Below are 19,440 nucleotides of genomic sequence, written 5' to 3'. Positions count from 1 at the left end.
GAGTCAAATTCATGATACTTATTTAGTTCTTTGTAAAATACAATTCTTTGTAACTGAAAGTTTGGAAAATCCAGTTTGAAAACTGGTAGCTATCTTCGTTGTTGAGAGGACTCATCAAGAAGAAGTTTTACTGTGATCTAGTTTGTAGAGGAACTCTGGGATACAGTGGTCGTCGAATAGAATAGAGAGAGAATTTTAAGATTGATAGGCTGGGAGCGCTGGAACATCTGTAAAACACTCTAAGATTCTATTGAAAAAATGCCGAAATCGTTTTATTTCGAGACTGGACGTAGGTCGTCTGATAGACGACTGAACCAGTATAAAATCTTGGTGCCATCTCTCTATCCCTTATCTCTTTACTTTTCATGTTCATCTTGTATGCGATCTAATATTTCCGCTGTGTACTTTGTGTATGAATCTTGCATAGTTAATATAGGAATTAAAATTGAACACGTTGGATTTGATATTAATTCTCTTATTTTTAATCAAAAGAAGTCATATTTTTCCAACAGGTTAAACAAAAGTAATCAAATTAAACTCAAAAAATAATGTCACACTATCATGAGATTATAAAAAAAAAATCATTTACATAATAATAGTTTAAAACTAGTATAGATGATTCTTAGAGTTCTAGAGATATATAAGAAAACTACTGAAAAATAAAGAGCTTATGATGCTTGATGTAATTTCTATTTTATAAAATTAAAAAGCGCAGGAATTGTAACTTGTGATCATTCTAGGTAGCATGTGGTTAACAAAAGCACAATATGTGCTATTCGTGATTAAGAACTCATTTGTTGAAAATAAGCCATTTAACTCTTATATGATCAAATAATCAAAGTAATAAAAATCAAAACTAGTACTAATTTTCATGCAAAAAATCAATACTAACTCAAATCGTTGAAAGGTTCATGTTAATAATATATTAGAAATAAAAAAAACAAAATAAAAATTAAAACTTTATTATTATTTTCTTGTCATATACATTTTTACAAAATAAGATAAATCTTATTTATAAAATAAATATAGATAATTAAAAGAATAACATTAAAGACCATCAATTATTTATTTATTAATAAAAATTATAAAAATATAAAAATCAATAAATAAAAATCCCCTAACACATAATAAAAATTATAAAAATAGGGCTTTTGCCACACTTTCCCTCTCTTTCCGGCAAAGTTGCCAATTTTTATTTCTACGCATACCCTTCAAACTTTCCTTTCTAAATCTTCATTATCCGCTAAATTTCCCATTATTTATTTATTTATTTTAACGAAACTCCTTTTGTTCTATTCTGCGGAATTGTAAATCAAAAACCCTAACTTTGTTTGCGCTTGAATGCCCCCAATTATCAACTATGCAATTATCTCACGCGTGAATTTCCGAAGCTGGGGGAACAACATCACAGTGATCTTAATTTTATACACGAAAAAACCCTAGATTTGTATTGCCCCTAGAGCTTCGAATTCTGAAGCTTTTTTTTTTTTTTTTTTTGCATTAGATTTGATTTTGTAGGTTTATGAAATTGCTTGGATTTGATGATAAAGTTGAGATCTTTGAACGATTCAGCCGGTGGGTTGTTTATTCAATTTTCGCCCCTTTCATTTTGCTGCCATGTTTAGCTTAAGTAGGGAAAATAAGTTAAGGAAAAAATATAAGGGCATTTCTATTATAATGTATTAGTATTGTTATTATTATAGGACAGGATAGGATATGGATTGAAGAATTGAAGTTATGATTCTAGTAACTGTAAAACGATTGCCACAAATCTTTTAATTGGCACTTCATATAGGTGGAGCTGCCTTTTTTTTTTTTTTTGGGTTGCTGTTGAACTTCATGTCATGTGTAGTTACATTTTAATTTTAATTTGATTGGAATGCTTCCAATTGCAATGGTTAAACTCTGTTATAGTTGGTTCCAATTTTAAAATTTCAATTGGAATGTTTCCAATTTTAAAATGAGCTCCCATGTTTGTGTTAGTTGACAGGGGGAGATAGATGTCTTTGTATTTAAAGTTTCTATAACTTCAGTGGTATGTTTGAACTGTCTTTTTTAAAAAGACTATTACATGGTTTGGCATGAATATTTCCATTGTTCCGGTAATTATTATGTTGGAAAGTGGATTCAGCCTGGGCAAGAGTTTGTAGATTTCAGAATATTTTGTATTCCTTGTATAGTTGTATTTCAAGTACAATATTCAGACTAGAGTAAATTTCTATTTTATTTTTTGAAAACGGGCATTACATCTGAGTCGCACTCTTCTGAGGCAAATTTGGCGGTTGTCAACGGTTCTTCTTAGGGTGTGTTTCATGGATATTTTTATTATTCTCCTTTAAGTTTGTTATTCATTTTTGTGGTACAGATCGGAATAGCACTTCTCCGAGTTACACATTTGGGTCAAAAAATTGGGTCTAAAGATCAAGGTATTTAGTTTTTGGGGCATTGGGATTTCAGTGATATCCTTTAGAAGCTGAAAGAGGTTCAATGAGGCATAGATTTAATGTGTAAGGTCATTTGCTGTAATTATTACTTAATTTATGTGCCGTTTTTAATCCCTTTGCTACAGTTTTTCGTTTGACTTTTGTCTTAATTGCTTTGGTTGAAAATGGCAGAGGATATTTTCAATGAAGCAGTTCAGCTATAGCAGCTACTTGTAGTGGCTTGATGCTGAGGGCAGTATGCTGGTTATAGTCGGAGGAAATGCGAAGGTATCATGCTGGCAGCTGCACTAGTGCAGTGAATAACAGTACAATAAGTGGGCCATCGGCTAGGGACAGTGGGAGAATTGATTCATCTTCCTTGCCAACTAACTTTCCTGTAAGTTCAAGGTAAGATTTTCTCTAGTACCGACATTATCCTGTTATAATCTTATTACAATTTTGATTGTGACTGTTCCATGTGTGACTAATGTACTGCCTATTCTGAATTGTCGTGACTGTGAAACAGCTTCTCACGTGTCTGTTGCAACAGCGTTTGATTTTCTTTTCTTGATGTCATTCCGAAACTTGAAAACTACTTCAGAGCTGGTGCATTTATCTCGAGTAGTCAGAATATTATAGTTTTAGTTTTATCTATTACAGAATGGAACATTGTATATTCCTTTAATTATGTTCATTCTATAGTAATGGTTAAGTATAGATCCTATTTTGATCTTCTGTACTATAATTTTTTACTCGAGATTGTTCAAATACAATTTGTAGGAATAGTTCAAATATTTATCCTCCCAGATATGCTGATTGATACTTGAAGAAAATGGTAGCACATGTGGGATTTTCCTACCTGAAATCCAATTATTTCATTATACAGAATTTTGCAAATATTTCTTGATGAGTTGAGTATCTTATATCATAGGGATCTATCTGAATCTATGAACTTGGCTTTAAAAAGTATCGAGGTTGGAACATGAAGTTACTGTCATACATAAGTTAAATAACTGCTCACTGTTTTATCAGAAAAAGATGCTTGCTATCTGAGCTCATAACTGAAGCATCTATAGTTCGTTTTAAAATCGAAAGTGCCGAGATATTGATATATTATACTAAGATCTGTTAGTATCAATTAGGATTAATGATAGGATTACATTCCTATTTATTTTATATCTCACATGTATATAAATATTGGTTCAAGTGTACTCAAGTGTACTTAAATAGTGTTTGAACTTAAAATTTAGGAGCAATAATCTGTATAAAATAAAATCAGAGAATAGTAGCAATTAGCAAATTTGCAAGAGTTTGTGTGTGTGTGTGTGTGTGTGTATGTATGTATGTGTGTTGTCCAATTTCTATTTTTTCTATCATTTAAATAAGCAAAACCTTTTATTTCTAATAATTACACACTTTTGGTAATGATATGTTAAAACCAAAGTATCATTGTTTGGGAATTGTGTGTCAAACATGAAGGATGAAGTTAAACCAAAGTATCATAGTTTGGGAAGTCTGTCAACATGAAGGATGAAGGCCGTTATTGGGGGTGGGGTGTTTGCTTTTTTTTATTAAAAAAACAATTTTTTAATTATGGAAGATATAAATATTTTTTAATTGCTAGTTACACTCCTAAATTATTTAAGGCCCAAACCCCGATGCTTTAAGATAGGTTTGTGAAGTTTTTATATCACGAACAGGGAGGTTATATTTCGAGTCAACCATCAATTAGTAAAAGTTGTGGTCTCATTTTATGTCTACTTAGCATCTGAAACAGTGCTTTAATGTAACATAGAGAATTTGCAATATCTATTTCAATTTTGAAGGGTTTGTTTAATTCGGCACTCGGTGTTATGCTTAATCAGTTATCTGATGCTGTTAATCACTTTCAACACAATGGTTTTGTGATTTCAGGCGACAACCATCATTAAACTCATACAAGTTGAAGTGTGATAAAGAGCCCCTGAACTCTAGGTAGTTCATGTAAACTTTTGCTAGTTCACGAACAACAACCATCCTAATTTTTTCTGGGGTAAATTTGCGTGTATAGTTGTATACTGTTAATATAATAAAGATTGGCTGATACACTGGTTGGATGCCATTTTTTGCTGGCATTTTCTTTTACTTCCTGTTATTCTACATTATCAAGGTAGTAAAAATTTGAACTTGGCAGTATTTAATTTTGTCATGTTTCCTTATTATGTAGTTATATAAATTTTTATAGATAACTCTATCTAATCTCAGGCTTGGGCCCCCAGACTTTAACCCTCAAACACCAAATTGCCCTGAGGAGACTCTCACCAGAGAATATTTGCAATCTGGATATAGGGACACAGTTGAGGGGCTTGAGGTACATCATTAAATTTTAGTTGTGTGTATATCACTATAGATGATGTAAAGTAGCAATACAACAGTTATCCAATTATTGATTTTTGGTCTTTAAGATTTGAAGTTTTGATATTCAGCTCCCCATTCTTTGTAATTTTTTATTGGTCCCAATATGTTCAGGGCATATTAAAATTTGTGAATTTGTCCATAAATTTTGAATTGTGATGCTAGGTGGTCTGGTCTGTTCTTGTGTTTGACAACCTTGATTCATGATGGTTGAAAAATTGTGGTCTAGGCATTTGTATATTCTTGATTGGTTTTCCTTGATGACTTCTTAAGAGCTGATTGTTTGCTGTTTATAACATGGCTTTACTTAATTATCTATCTTCAGGAAGCCAGGGAAATATTGCTGACCCAGATTCCTCATTTTAACAAGACAATTGTCCTTAATTGCAAAGAGGTGACTCACTTGTCTTTGTGAGAGATTTCTGCTCTGTTGTTTCCATAACTATGCAATGAATTCACTGCAAATTCTCCACATTTGTTTTTGTATTGAAGGCATGTCTTTGTAGGTTAACTCTGTCTTTCATCTTCTCTCCAGGCCATTAGAAAACGACTTAGGGCCATCAATGAATCACGCGTTCAGAAGCGGAAGGTGATGACGGGTTATTCTTATTATGCTTGTTGACCATTATTCCTGCCTCTAAGATATGTCAAAATTTATATGTTTTATTTCCATTATTTACTTTGACAGGCTGGTCAAGTGTATGGAGTGGCCCTATCAGGATCACAACTTTCTAAGCCCGGTGTTTTCCCTGAACAAAGGCCGTGTCCTGAAGACTTCCGGAAGAAATGGATTGAGGTATTAATTCTGCTTTTTTCTTTTTGCAACTTCCTTATTATTCGTTTCTGTTAGAATATTAGGATGTTAGAATATAAGGATGATCGGTTCATTGTTAGTTAGCTTGGCTTGTACCAGTGGTACTGAAATTAGATCTAATTATTAGTATAAATGAATAGTATAACACTACAATATTCAGTTTACTCTTGTTAACTCTCAAGAATTAGGGTAAAAATATATTTTATTGAATTGAAAATATGTTGACAGTACATCAGATATATATATTTACACTAAATTACTATACAACCAAATCCCTATTAGTACTCATATATAAATTAATCCCTACTATTACTCCTATACAACTGAATCCCTATACTTGAGATATATTTTTAACAATAAAACAGAAATAGATTTTGACACTCCTCCTTAAGCTAGTGAATAGGTGTTCTCCATTCCTAGCTAGGATACAATTCTTTCAAAGTTGCTGCGGTTTAATTCTTTAGTTAGAAGTTGTGCAAGGTTGCTACCATGAGTTTTTCTTTGATGTAATTTCTGTTGACTTCAATATGCTTGGTTCTGTCATGCTACACTGGATTATGTGCTATGCTAGTAGCAAATTACTATCACAATAGAGTTTCATTGTTTCATCCCACTTTATCTTCAGGTCCTCCAAAATGATTTTCAACCATAGTAACTCACGTATCCATTATGCTGTTGCCCTTAATTATGCTTTAGCGTTGGATCTGAATACCACATTTTGATTCTTACTCTTCCAAGTTACAAAATTTCCACATAGGAAAGTGCAATATCCTGTGGTTGATCTTTATCTACAATTGACCCTGCATAGTCATCATCAATATATGCTTCAAGACCTACATTTCCATTTCATCTGAACAAAATTCCTCTTCCTGGAGTTCCTTTCAAATATTGCACGATTCTGAGTGCAGCTTGCAAGCATACCTCTTTTGGTTGGTGCATGAATTCACTAACTAGACTTACAACGAAGGCAACATCATGTTTAGTATGTGACAAATATATGAGTCTTCCAACTAACCTTTGGTACCTTTCCTTGTCAACTACAATGTCTTATGCATTTTCCAACTTTAAATTTGGATCGATTGGTGTACTCGCTGGCTTGCATGCTATCTTGCCCGTTTCTTGTAGAAGATCTGTGATGTATTTTTGTTGGGATATGAAAATCTCTTTCTTAGAGTGAGCCACTTCAATTCCCAAGAAATACTTCAATTTCTCAAATTCCTTGGCTAGGTGTTGTCCTAACAATTGTTGCTCCTTTTCATCATCGCTGGTCACTATAATGTCGTCCACATATACTTATAACACTGTTACTCCCCCTGACTCAGAGTGTTTCATAAAGAGGGTATGATCTCCTTGGCTTTTATTTGAAGCCTAGACTCACCATGACTCTGGCAAACCTCTGAAACCACGCTCGTGGCGATTGTTTAAACCCATATAGAACATTTTTTAGCTTACAATCAATGTTGGCAGCAATATGCTCATCGCATCTTGGGGATAAGTCCATATAAGTATCTTCTTCTAGATCTCCATGGAGGAAGATATTTTTTACATCAAATTGGTGCAAGTTCCAACTATAATTAGCTGCTAGAGATAATATCACCCTAGTGGTATTCATTTTTGCGATTGGAGCAAATGTTTCCAAGTAATCCACTCCATACGTTTAAGTAAATCCTTTAGCTACCTACCTTGCCTTGTACCTCTTGATAGACCCATCAACTTTGTACTTTACAATGTATACCCACTTGCATCCTCTAGGTTTCTTTCCATTTGGTAGAGGGACCACATCCCAAGTACCATTCTTGTCTAGTGCTTCCATTTCCAAGGCCATGTCTTGTTTCCATATTCTGTCAGACAATGCTTTAGATAGAGAGGTAGGTATAGTGGTAGTGTTCAGGTTTGTGAGAAAGGCTTTATGGGTGGTGAAAATTGTTCACCTACCCATAAAGCCTTTCTCACAAACCTGAACACTACCACTATACCTACCTCTCTATCTAAAGCATTGTCTGCCAGAATATGGTTTCCAAGGGCAATTGGGATATGAAGGTCATCATAAGTTGGTGGTGTGTTGGATTCTAATTCCTGTGCATAGGAAGATTCATAAATTGGATCACTAGAGTTTGAAGCGTCAAGGGAAGTTACCTCATGTAAGGTCAGATTGGAGTCATGAATGTGAATAGATTCACGACTGACCTTTGTTCTTCTTGTATATACTAGATTCTTCCCATATCTTACATTAGTGTCATCATTTCCATCTTCCTCAGAATCAATTTCAGTCTCAACGTTGTCATTTCCTTCATTTCCATCCTTTTCAAAATCAATTTTAGTCTCAATTTATGGTTCAAGAGTCAACTCAAGAAATAGAAGAGACTCATCTTTCTTACTTGTATTCTCCCTTTAAAGATGAGTTTGACCAAAGAAACTTTCTTGTTCATGGAAGGTGACATCTCGGGAGACAAACTTTTTGTGATGGTGGATGATAACATTTGTAGCCCTTTTGGGTGGAAAAGTACACATTTTAAGGCTATAGTATCAAGTTTCCCTCTACTATCACTATGGATATGCACAAACAATGCACATCCAAATATTTTGAGAGTAAGATTACTAGTGGTGATCACATTAGGGTAGAACGAGGACATGGCCTCCATGTGAGTTTTGAAGGCAAGGACACTATAAGATAATTGGTTTATGAGATACGATGCAATTAAAACTGTCTTTCCCCAAAATTTCTTGGGAACTTTATTTTGAAATAACATTGCTCGAGTTTGATCTAATAAGTGTCCATTTTTCCTCTCAGCAATCCCATTTTGTTGGGGTGTTTTAACACATGAGGACTCATGAATAATGCCCTCCTTTAGACATAAATAATTAAGTCCATCATTAAAGTAATTCTTAGCATTATTAGACCTAATCCTCTTAATACTCACTCCGAATTGGTTTTTTATCATGGAGAAGAATTGTACAAACACATGACTGGCTTTAGATTTTTGTTTTAGCAAGTAAACCCAAGTATAGTCATCAATAAAGGTTACAAACCAATAGACTCCTAATATATTTGGAACATTAGAGGGACCGCATACATCAGTATGAACTAAACAGAATGAAAAAGTACTCATTTAGTTACTAACTGAAAAAGGTACACGCTTGATTTCGCAAGCTTACACACCTCACAGTGAAGACTTTCTACCTCTAAATTTTTGAAGAGGGGAGGAAACAACTGTTTTATGACTCTAAATGCCAGGAGACAGTGGTACAAAATGACCTTGTCCCTGTTGGTCTTTATTGATTTAGAAAATAAAGAGTTGGTATTGCTAAGTAGATTTTGGAGAAATATTTTGATTACCCAAGTAATATTGACCATTCCATTCTCTATCATTACCATTTGTCCTCTCTGAATTCTTGTCATGAAAGACAAAAGATTATTTATAAAAAACATTACATGATAGGTCTTGTGTTAGTTTTTGTATGGAAATTAAACTAGTCGACAATTTAGGAATATGAAGGACATTTATTAGAGTTATAGATGAGTTTATTTGGACATCTCCTTGACCTGTTGCAGTTAGAAGGGTACCATATACTAGGAATATTTTATTGTTGCTAGGGCAAAGTGAATAAGTGGAAGTGTGTAGGTAAGGGTGTCATGTGGTTAGTGGATCCAGAATCCATTACCAATATTGATTATAGGTTGTATCTGAAGCATTAAGTCCAAAAGAAAATTGAAACTTACCAAGAGGAAATGTACTTGTATATACCAGATAACTAATACCCGTCGATTTCTCCAACTTACTAAGAAGTGATATAATCTTCTCTACTTCATCTTCATTGAGTCGGGCCAATTTACTTTTGCTTTCTTTAATTGCCATATCCGTAAAATCAACAAACAAACGATATTATAGACGAAAGATTGATCTATCAAACAAAACAAACTTCAAACGTCCAAAATATATCCACAAACTTTAAATGTGCTATAATGCCGCAATAGAAAAGTCTGAGCAAAAACTGTGTAAGCTTCAAATGACCCACAAACAAAAGTGCTATGATCAGAAAGTGAACCCTCAAAACGAAACGAGAAACAACCGATCTACAATCTGGTTGAAAACGATGCTGAAAGGAGGTGTAGAATGTGGTCAAATGGACGTGAACAATAATGACATGAATATTGAACTATGGCAGCGAACATGCCACAAAGAAATATCAAGTTACTGCAATGAAGGCAGCAAAAAGAGCCACAATGAAAGTGGTTAAGGTTTCAAGAAAAAAGAAACCGCAACGAAGGTGGTAGGTTTATGCGGAAGTGAGACTCCCAAAGACCGAGAGCTCTGATACTATCTCAAGAATTAGAGCAAAAATATATTTTATTGAATTGAAAATATGAAAATATGTTGACAATACATTTGATATATATATATATATACTAGATTACTAAACAACCACATTCTATTAGTGCTCATATATAACTAAATCCCTATTAAGACTCATATATAACTAAATCCCTACTAGCATTCCTATTCAACTGAATCTCTATACTTGAGGGATATTAAACATAAACATATTTTGACATTAATAAAAGTGTTCTTTCTTAGGAATCCAATTCTTGGGTTCCTAACAATTGGTCCAAACTGCCGGATCTCGAGGGAGTGCCAGTGTACATGGAATTAGAGTCCTGATGTTTATACAGCAAATTTGGATGTATACAGCATAGTGTTTATATGCTTAATGATCCTTTATAGGCTATAGCCATATATAGAAGGCATTGTTTTATAAGTTCCTATAACAAACTGCATAGACATTTTGTCGTTTAGGTTGGTATTCATGTTAAACTCTTAAATACTTTCTAAAATCTTACTTACTCAACAATGCCTTTTTATTTCTGCCACTATTATTTTTCTAACCTTAAGTTGTTTGTATAGGGCTTATCTCAACAGCACAGGCGATTATGTTCTTTGGATGATCTTGTTCCTCAATGTAGAAGGAAATCAGTTTTAGATGTTCTTATTAGGAATAATGTTCCTTTGCTGAGGGCAACCTGGTTTGTAAAGGTTACTTACCTCAATTTGGTAAGGATTCAAAGTGTTGCATAATTTACCTAAAGGCATTCCTTATCAATATTTGGAGGTAAATTATTATCGAACTTGCAGGTTCGTCCTGGTTCTGCCAGTGTTCCTTCTGGGACTAATGACAAAACACAACTTTCTTGTTCCGAGCTTTGGACCAAAGATATTATTGAATACATGCAAACTCTTCTGGATGATTTTTTCTCAAAAAATACTTCTCAATCTACTCCTCATAATCGAGATCAATCACCTCAAATGTCTTATGCTACGTCACTTAAGCACAGAAGTAGCCAATTATTACCTGTTTCTGATGGTGAAGAACCATCTTTACATTTTAGATGGTGGTATGTTGTTCGGCTTCTGCAGTGGCATCACACTGAAGGACTGCTTCTTCCTTCTCTTGTCATTGACTGGATTTTTCATCAACTACAGGTAATTGCATAAAACAAGTTTTATGTGCTCATAAAAATTAAACTGATCATTTAATGTATTTTGTTTAATCCGATCATTCAGACTTCAGGTTTTGATTTTTCACTCTTCTGCTTCTTTCAGGAAAAGCAATTGCTTGAAATTTGGCAGCTGTTTTTGCCTATTGTATATGGCTTCTTAGAAATTGTTGTTCTATCTCAAACATATGTACGTACTCTTGCTGGAGTAGCACTTAGTATCATTCGTGATCCTGCTCCAGGTGGATCGGATCTAGTAGATAATTCCAGGAGGGCATATACGGCTGCTGCTCTGATTGAGATGCTCCAGTATTTAATATTTGCAGTTCCAGAAACTTTTGTTACTTTGGATTGCTTTCCTTTGCCGTTCTCTGTAGTTTCACATACAATTAATGATGGTAATTTTGTACCAAAAGCAATTGAAGCTGCAGAAAAGATAAAAAATAGTTCAGAAGATGTTGTGTGTACATTTAGAAGTAAAGGCCTTGATGCAAAATACGAATCACTTGCATTTGGTCGTGTTATTTCGTGCATTCAAAAACATGCAGAAAATCTCACAAAGGCTGTAAGCCCAGGCTATCCAGGTCACTGCCTGGCTAAAGCTGCACAAGCCTTGGATAAATCTCTTGTACTTGGTGATATACGTGGAGCATACACCTTTCTCTTTGAAGACCTATATGATGGACGTTCATCCGAAGGTTGGGTTGCAAAAATTAGCCCTTGCTTAAGGTTATCACTGAAGTGGTTTGTGAATGTAAATTCATCACTTGTTTATTCAGTATTTTTCCTTTGTGAATGGGCAACATCCGATTTTAGGGATTTTCGGACTGCTCCTCCTTGTGATATAAAGTTCACGGGTAAGAAAGATCTTTCCCAAGTGCATATAGCAGTTAGACTTTTAAAGATGAAGCTGAGGAATATGCATATTTCATCAAGGCAAAGGAATGAAAACACTCATCATGGAGTTGACTATTCAGCAAAATGTTCAAGTCAGCACATTAATTGGAATAATGCATCCAAAATAAAATCTAGCTCAAAAAGTATGAACCAGAGTATCTGTTCTTCAGTTATATTTGAAAGCCCGGGTCCTCTACACGATATCATAGTTTGTTGGATTGATCAGCATGTAGTGCATAAAGGAGTAGGCTTCAAATGCTTGCATCTCTTTATAGTGGAACTAATTCTGGCTGGCATCTTTTACCCTTTGGCTTATGTACGCCAGCTGATAGTGAGTGGGATCATGGATACAAGTGTAAATATGGTTGAGCTAGAGAGACAAAAGAGACATTGTCAAATATTGAAGCAGCTTAGTGGGAACTTCGTTCGTCATGCTTTGGAAGAATCAGAGATTATTGAAGGACCACTACTTATTGAAGCCTTACATGTTTACTTGAATGAGCGACGCCTCATACTTCGTGGTTCCTTTAGCGAGAACCACATCAATGGTAGTAGTAGGGCCAATAATTCCACTGTCAATAAAAAACATTGTACATCTTCAGCAAAAGATGGATTTTCTACGGTATCAATTGATCAACAGAAAACTGTTCCTTCAAATAAAATATCTGATAAAGTTGAGAAGGATAACACTTGTGTTGAAAACCTGAAGACAGCCATTTCAGTATTGTTACAACTACCAAAAAGTTTACCTAATCCAAATACTACCGAACTGGGGGAATCTCAAGGTAGTGTCAAAAGACTTGTTAGGTGTTACAGCAAAATTGATCTCATGGAGGCTACACCTGGGTGTGAAGAATGTAGAAGAGCAAAGAAACAAAAATTGAGTGAGGAAAGAAGTTCATTGGACGTCGAAGATACATGGTGGGTGAAGAAGGGGCTAAAATCCTTGGAGCCTCTCAAAGTTGATCAACCACTTAAGACAACTAAGCAAGTTACCAAGAGTCGGCATAAGACTGTACGGAAAACCCAAAGTCTTGCTCAACTGGCTGCTTCTAGAATTGAGGGTAGCCAAGGGGCATCAACAAGTCACGTGTGTGATATTAAGGTAAGCTGCCCTCACCATAGAACTGCTATGGATGGGGATACGGCGAAGTCGGTTGATGGAATCCGAACTAGTCAATATCAGGATATTGTTTCACTAGGAAGAGCACTGAAACGCCTTCGCTTTGTTGAGAAAAAGGAAATAACAGTTTGGCTGATGACTGTAATTAGGCAGTTTATTGGCGACTCTGAAAAAAGTATCGGTAAAGTTGGCCAGTTTGGCAGGCCTGTAACCACTATGGATGATAGAAGTTCAATACGGTGGAAACTTGAGGAGGATGAACTTTCTGCTATACTTTATCTGATGGATGTCTCAGACGATTTAGTACCAGCCATCAAATTTCTCCTGTGGTTGCTACCAAAGGTTTGCAGTAGCTCAAATTCTACAATTCATAGTGGAAGAAACGTTTTAATGCTAGCAAGGAATGTGGATAACCAAGTTTGTAATGTTGGAGAGGCCTTTCTGCTATCATCGCTGAGAAGGTTTGTACTCAACTTTGGTTATGTAGTTTTATTGGTAGTTGCAGACAAAATTCTCCATGTTGTTTATTTGATCAGTTTATGTGCTCTTCCTCCGACTTTCCTTTCCAATCCATCAGTATTTGCTGCTTTTTTAATAAATTTGCGCCATTTGAATATGTGAAATACAGTTACACTTCAATTATTATTATTTTGTTTCAAAAAAAGTACTTGGAAAATGTTGTATCTCAGTGCTTCATATGCTCCTTTTGTTTTTTATCGTAACTAAATGAAAGCACCATCGTTCAAATTTATTTATTTTAAAACAATTCAGGCTTGCACAATTAGAATTTCTTTGTCTAAATGGTTGATAGCATAAATCATTCTATCATGTTATAAGGGCTGGTTGCTAGTTTGTAGTTTCATAATGAAGTGCAGGTTTGACATTAAGTTTGCCATGAGTTTGAATGAGCTCCCAAGTTATCCCTTTCTTATTTCTTTTTATAATCTTTCATCACCGAACAAGTCTTTGCGTATTCTTTACTTTCCATTTTTTGCTTAAGTTTAACAGTATTTTTTAATGGATTTTTTTGGGATGAGATATTGATTGTTTAATCTGTTTAACATTGTAATTTGATTTGATGCAGGTATGAGAACATTCTTGCTTCAGCAGATCTTATTCCTGAAGCTCTGTCGTCTGTAATGGATCGGGCTGCAGCTATTATTGCCTCTAATGGACGAGTTTCAGGTTCAGGAGCCCTAGCTTTTGCCCGTTATTTGTTGAAAAAATATAGCAATGTGGTCAGTGTCATTGAGTGGGAGAAAAATTTCAAAACTACATGTGATAAGAGACTTGCTTCTGAATTTGAGTCTGGAGGACGATTAGTTGATGGAGAGTTTGGGCTTCCCCTTGGCGTTCCTGCAGGAATTGAAGACCCGGATGATTATTTCCGTCAAAAGATAAGCGGTGGCCGGTTACCATCCAGGGTAGCTTCAGGCATGAGAGATGTTGTACAACGTAATGTGGAAGACGCGTTTCACTATCTTTTTGGAAAGGACAGAAAGCTCTTTGCTGCTGGTTCACCAAAAGGTTTCTCTTTAGAAAAATGGGATAATGGATATCAAATTGCTCAACATATAGTTATAGGTCTGATAGATTGCATTAGGCAGACCGGTGGTGCTGCTCAAGAAGGAGATCCCTCTTTGGTCACTTCTGCTGTTTCTGCCATTGTTGGCAGTGTTGGTCCATCTTTAGCAAAATTGCCTGATTTTTCCGCTGGCAATAATCATCCAAATATCTCACTGGCAACAAGTTCATTGAACTATGCTAAATGCATTCTTCGAATGCATATAACATGTTTGTGTCTGCTTAAGGAAGCCTTGGGAGAGCGCCAGAGCTGTGTATTTGATATTGCTCTTGCAATAGAAGCTTCAAATGCTCTTGCTGGGGTTTTTGCTCCAAGTAAAGCATCTCGAAGTCAGTTTCAAATGTCACCTGAAACCGATGATACTAGTGCAACTATGTCAAATGATGTTGTAAATAGTTCTAGTAAAATCGTGCTCGCCAGAACAACGAAAATTGCTTCTTCCGTTTCTGCACTTATTGTTGGTGCAATTATATATGGTGTTACTAGCCTGGAGAGAATGGTAACCATTCTCAGGTTAAAGGAGGGTCTGGATGTAGTTCAGTTTGTAAGAAACTCAAGATCCAATTCAAATGGAAATGCACGATCAACTGGGGCTATTAAGGTGGACAGTTCAGTTGAAGTGCATCTCCATTGGTTTAGATTGCTTGTTGGAAACTGCAGAACCATATGTGAAGGCTTAGTGGTGGATCTCTTGAGTGAACCATCAATTGTAGCCTTTTCAAGAATGCAGCGTACACTTCCTCAAAGATTGGTATTCCCGCCTGCCTATTCAATATTTTCCTTTGTTATTTGGCGGCCCTTCATTACGAGCGCCAATGTAGCAAATCGTGAAGACACAAATCAGCTTTATCAGACTCTAACAATGGCCATAAATGATGCAATGAAGCATTTGCCTTTTCGTGATGTATGTTTAAGAGATTCGCAGGGTCTTTATGATCTTATAGCTGCAGATACAAGTGATTTAGAGTTCGCAAACTTGCTAGAGTTGAATGGCTCTGATATGCGTTTAAATTCCACGGCGTTTGTTCCGCTTTGTGCTAGGCTTTTTTTAAATGCCATGGTTGATTGTAAGATGCCACAGTCTATTTATACAAAGGACGGTGGAAGCTGCATTTCTGGGCACGGTGAATCTAAAATTCATTTTACTGACAGTGAGTCTAAGCTTCAGGATCAGCTTGTAGATGTTTTAGAGGCTCTGCAACCTGCCAAATTCCACTGGCAATGGGTTGAACTCAGGCTGCTTTTAAACGAGCTGGCCCTCATTGAAAAACTGCAGACACACAACGTGTCCTTAGCTGATGCTATACAGTTGTCTTTACCGAGTTCTGAGAAGGCTGCTGCTTCTGAGAATGAGAACAATTTTATTCAAATACTGTTCACAAGGTTACTTGTTAGACCAGATGCTGCACCCCTTTTCTCGGAGTTGGTTCATCTTTTTGGGAAGTCGCTTGAGGATTCTATGTTGTTGCAGGCTAAATGGTTCCTTGGAGGTGAAGATGTCCTCTTTGGTCGTAAGACCATTAGGCAACGACTAATTAACATTGCGGAGACCAAAGGATTTTCTGTTAAGCCCCATTCTTTGGAGCCCTGGGGTTGGTGCAGCCCATCTACTGATCCGTTAACTATAAAAGGAGGTAAAAGGAAAGTTGATTCTCTGTCTCTTGAAGAAGGAGAAGTTGTTGAAGAGGGAGTGAATGTGAAAAGGTCCATAAAAGGGTTCTCTCAAGTGTTTGACTCTGAAGGCTCAACCATTAAGCAGCAGCATGGGACGGAGAGGGCTTTTCTTGAATTAATTCTTCCATGCATAGATCAAAGCTCCAATGAATCTCGCTATTCATTTGCAAGTGGTTTGATCAAACAATTAAGTTATATTGAGCAACAAATAGCTGTAGTTACTTGCGGTCCAGGTAACCCAGCAGCAAGTATGCCTGTGACCGAAGGTCAGACAAATAAAGGAAATAGCCGCAAAACTATAAAAGGTGGCAGCCTTGGATTAGCCAGGCGACCTACATCTTCAACAGATTCTTCTCCGCCTTCTCCTGCAGCTTTACGAGCCTCAATGTCATTGCGTATCCAGTTACTCATGAGATTCCTTCCCATTCTTTGCACAGATGGGTAATTAAGACAATTTTTCTATTCTTCAATTGGTCTTGCTCGGCCATGTCAGTAATATTTTATTCCTGGATTGTGGTTGCATTAAAGTTAGTGAGAGACATATGTAGTTTTCAAATTAGTTTGTTTAATTTTCTACCTTTCTACATTGCACAAGCAGTGCTGAGTGGAGTGTTTACAGCACGTGCTTTATTAGCTTTAGTCTAGCCTTTACATGCTGCCACGTCAGCATAACTACTTCACAGGGTACAGGATAAGACTACTATAAAGTCTGAATCACTGCTCTTTTCATTGTAATCAGAAAATCATATTTTTCTAGTTTTATTCACTTCTAAAAAGTTATACTACCTCCCGTTCTATATATAAGAGAAAGTTAGATCAACAAAAATAGATGTATTTGGTGTAAAATTTTAACTAGATAATACAAGAATTTTTTTGATTCAACTTTCTCTTATACATGGAACCAGAGGTAGTATTTTTTATTTGGATAAATAGTATGTGATTTTCTTGAAGCATGCGTTGATGATAATAATTCATTATTTTTTTAATATGAACTATTTTATGAGTAAACTTTGGTGCTAAAAATCTACTAACTTTTTCAGGGAGCCCTCGGTGCGGAACATGAGACGCACACTTGCCTCTGTAACTCTTCGATTACTTGGCAGTAGAATTGTGCTTGAGGATGCAAACATTTTGGTTAATGCCACACACTCTTCTCTGTCAAAAAAGGATGCGGAGTCACCTTCTAAAGTTGCTTATGCTGCTTTTGTAGATTCTTCTGTTGAGGGACTTTTTGAACGATTGTTGTTGATGTTGCATGGTTTGTTGAGTAGTAGTCCTCCAAGCTGGCTTAGGTTGAAACCTGTTTCAAAGACAACAACTAATGAACCGACAAGAGATTTGTCTGGAGTTGATCGCGAGTTGTTGGAGACTTTGCAGGTTTGATCTTCCAGCCTATGAATGCATAGCTTCTAGTTTCTGGGATTGATCCTACTTAGCTACTAGGGTTGATCTTTCATCCAACATTTTATCCTTTTGACATTTGATTTAACACTAATTGTAGTTACCACAGAAAACTGGTTGGAGCAAAGATTCAATGAAAAGATAATTTTTTTAAGTATTGGTAGAATTTTGGGTTTCACTTATAAAATGTGCAGTTCTTTTTATTTTCCATTTACATTTTTGGGTAGTCGTTGACAGCTTAAAAGTTCCGTTACTATAATTCAACCAGAACGTTGTTTCAGTAAGTGAAATCTAACTTTGTTTTAGTATATGTGAAATCTAACTCTCTTTTCTAATAGATAAGTTGGAAGTACGAGAAGAGTTTCTTCAAAACTTAAAGCGTTAAATGTGGTGTATGGCTTTTTTTTTTCTTCTTTTTGATCTGACACTATTACCAAAACTTTGCAACTGCTAAGTTCTTTTTTTTTTTCCCATCATTTCTGTTTAACATATTTGGCGATCTGGGAATTTCGATCTTGGTATATTATCTCTAGGGACGATGATTAGATGGAAGCATGCAGGCTATTTGGCTTTTTTCTATTTTCTGATTGTTTATTCTCTAATGCAGAATCACTTGGACAACATGCAACTGCCAGACTCTATCCGGTGGCGTATCCAAGCTGCAATGCCTCTACTCCCTCCCTCTACACGGTGCTCTTTCTCTTGCCAGCCACCATTTGTTCCAAATTCTTCTCTTGTATCTCTTCAACCCAACATTACGAATTCTGGGTTTAACTACAGTAGTGTAGCTATTCCTCAGAGGAGCCCAGTTCCACTATCAAGAACTGCAGCATCAGGGAAGTCAAAACAACAGGATGATGATTTTGAAGTTGACCCCTGGACGCTTTTAGAGGACGGTGCCGGATCTTGCCCTTCTGCAAGTAATGTTGGAAATGGCGACCGTGTTAATATTCGAGCAGCCAGTTGGCTTAAAGGGGCTGTAAGGGTGAGAAGGACAGACCTTACTTACGTTGGTGCTGTGGATGAAGATAGTTGATAACAAGATTTTTGATTGGTTTTGGAGTATTCAAAGCAAAACCTTCAGCAGGTGTATTTGTTGTTTCATTATCTATTTTTGATGCATGATTGGCGAAAAGTTGCCATTTTGTGCTTGCCTTTCTTGTGTTGAACTTGAAGGTACATCATTTTGAGAAAAAAGTGCAAGGGATGGATTCTTTGGTGAAGAAAAGTGAAGATGATTTCACTAGTTCATCCTGTGTTGGTCTCGGCCTTGTTAACTTCTAACCTGTTGATCACCACCCCCTCTCAATCTAGACTTGTGCACTTTCTTGCACAGGTTAAGGGGTTTGTTGTATATATATAGGATGATTTGTTACACTTTTCCAATTTTATTTTGAGTGAAGTATCTCAAGTGATTTGTAGCTGTTTTTTTCTTCTCATTCATGTCTTTCTGTGTGAGCTCTATTTAGGAGGCCACATGCACACAAGAAGGCACTTAACCAATTTTTTCAAATTTTTTGTATATTCACATTATCAAAATTATGTAGGCTTTCATACGGAGAATCTGCATGAAAAGCAACAAAATTATTTACTAGCAAGTCCATACAAAACTTCACAAAGAGTCATGTTAGCTTA

At 35.9% G+C, this 19,440-nt stretch overlaps 1 protein-coding gene across 2 annotated transcripts; it reads left to right on the top strand.

The window, feature by feature from the left end:
* The first annotated feature begins 1,162 nt into the window (after positions 1-1,162).
* Positions 1,163-19,396, top strand: LOC101504236 (mediator of RNA polymerase II transcription subunit 12-like). Of its 2 annotated transcripts, none has more exons than XM_004492674.4 (14): positions 1,163-1,575; positions 2,366-2,507; positions 2,616-2,831; positions 4,338-4,397; positions 4,668-4,773; positions 5,143-5,211; positions 5,353-5,406; positions 5,506-5,613; positions 10,536-10,682; positions 10,764-11,111; positions 11,232-13,606; positions 14,230-16,845; positions 17,445-17,781; positions 18,413-19,396. In XM_004492674.4, the coding sequence occupies exons 3-14, from the start codon at positions 2,704-2,706 to the stop codon at positions 18,839-18,841; spliced, it is 6,777 nt and encodes a 2,258-aa protein (XP_004492731.1). In that variant the 5' UTR covers positions 1,163-1,575; positions 2,366-2,507; positions 2,616-2,703; the 3' UTR covers positions 18,842-19,396. The 2 variants fall into 2 exon arrangements, with proteins under 2 accessions (XP_004492731.1, XP_012569136.1); XM_012713682.3 differs by having other exon boundaries at positions 2,366-2,512.
* The last annotated feature ends 44 nt before the right edge of the window (positions 19,397-19,440 follow it).

Source organism: Cicer arietinum, chromosome 3 (genome assembly GCF_000331145.2).
Source record: "Cicer arietinum cultivar CDC Frontier isolate Library 1 chromosome 3, Cicar.CDCFrontier_v2.0, whole genome shotgun sequence".
Lineage (NCBI taxonomy): Eukaryota > Viridiplantae > Streptophyta > Magnoliopsida > Fabales > Fabaceae > Cicer > Cicer arietinum.
This window is presented reverse-complemented; position numbering and strand designations above follow the sequence as displayed.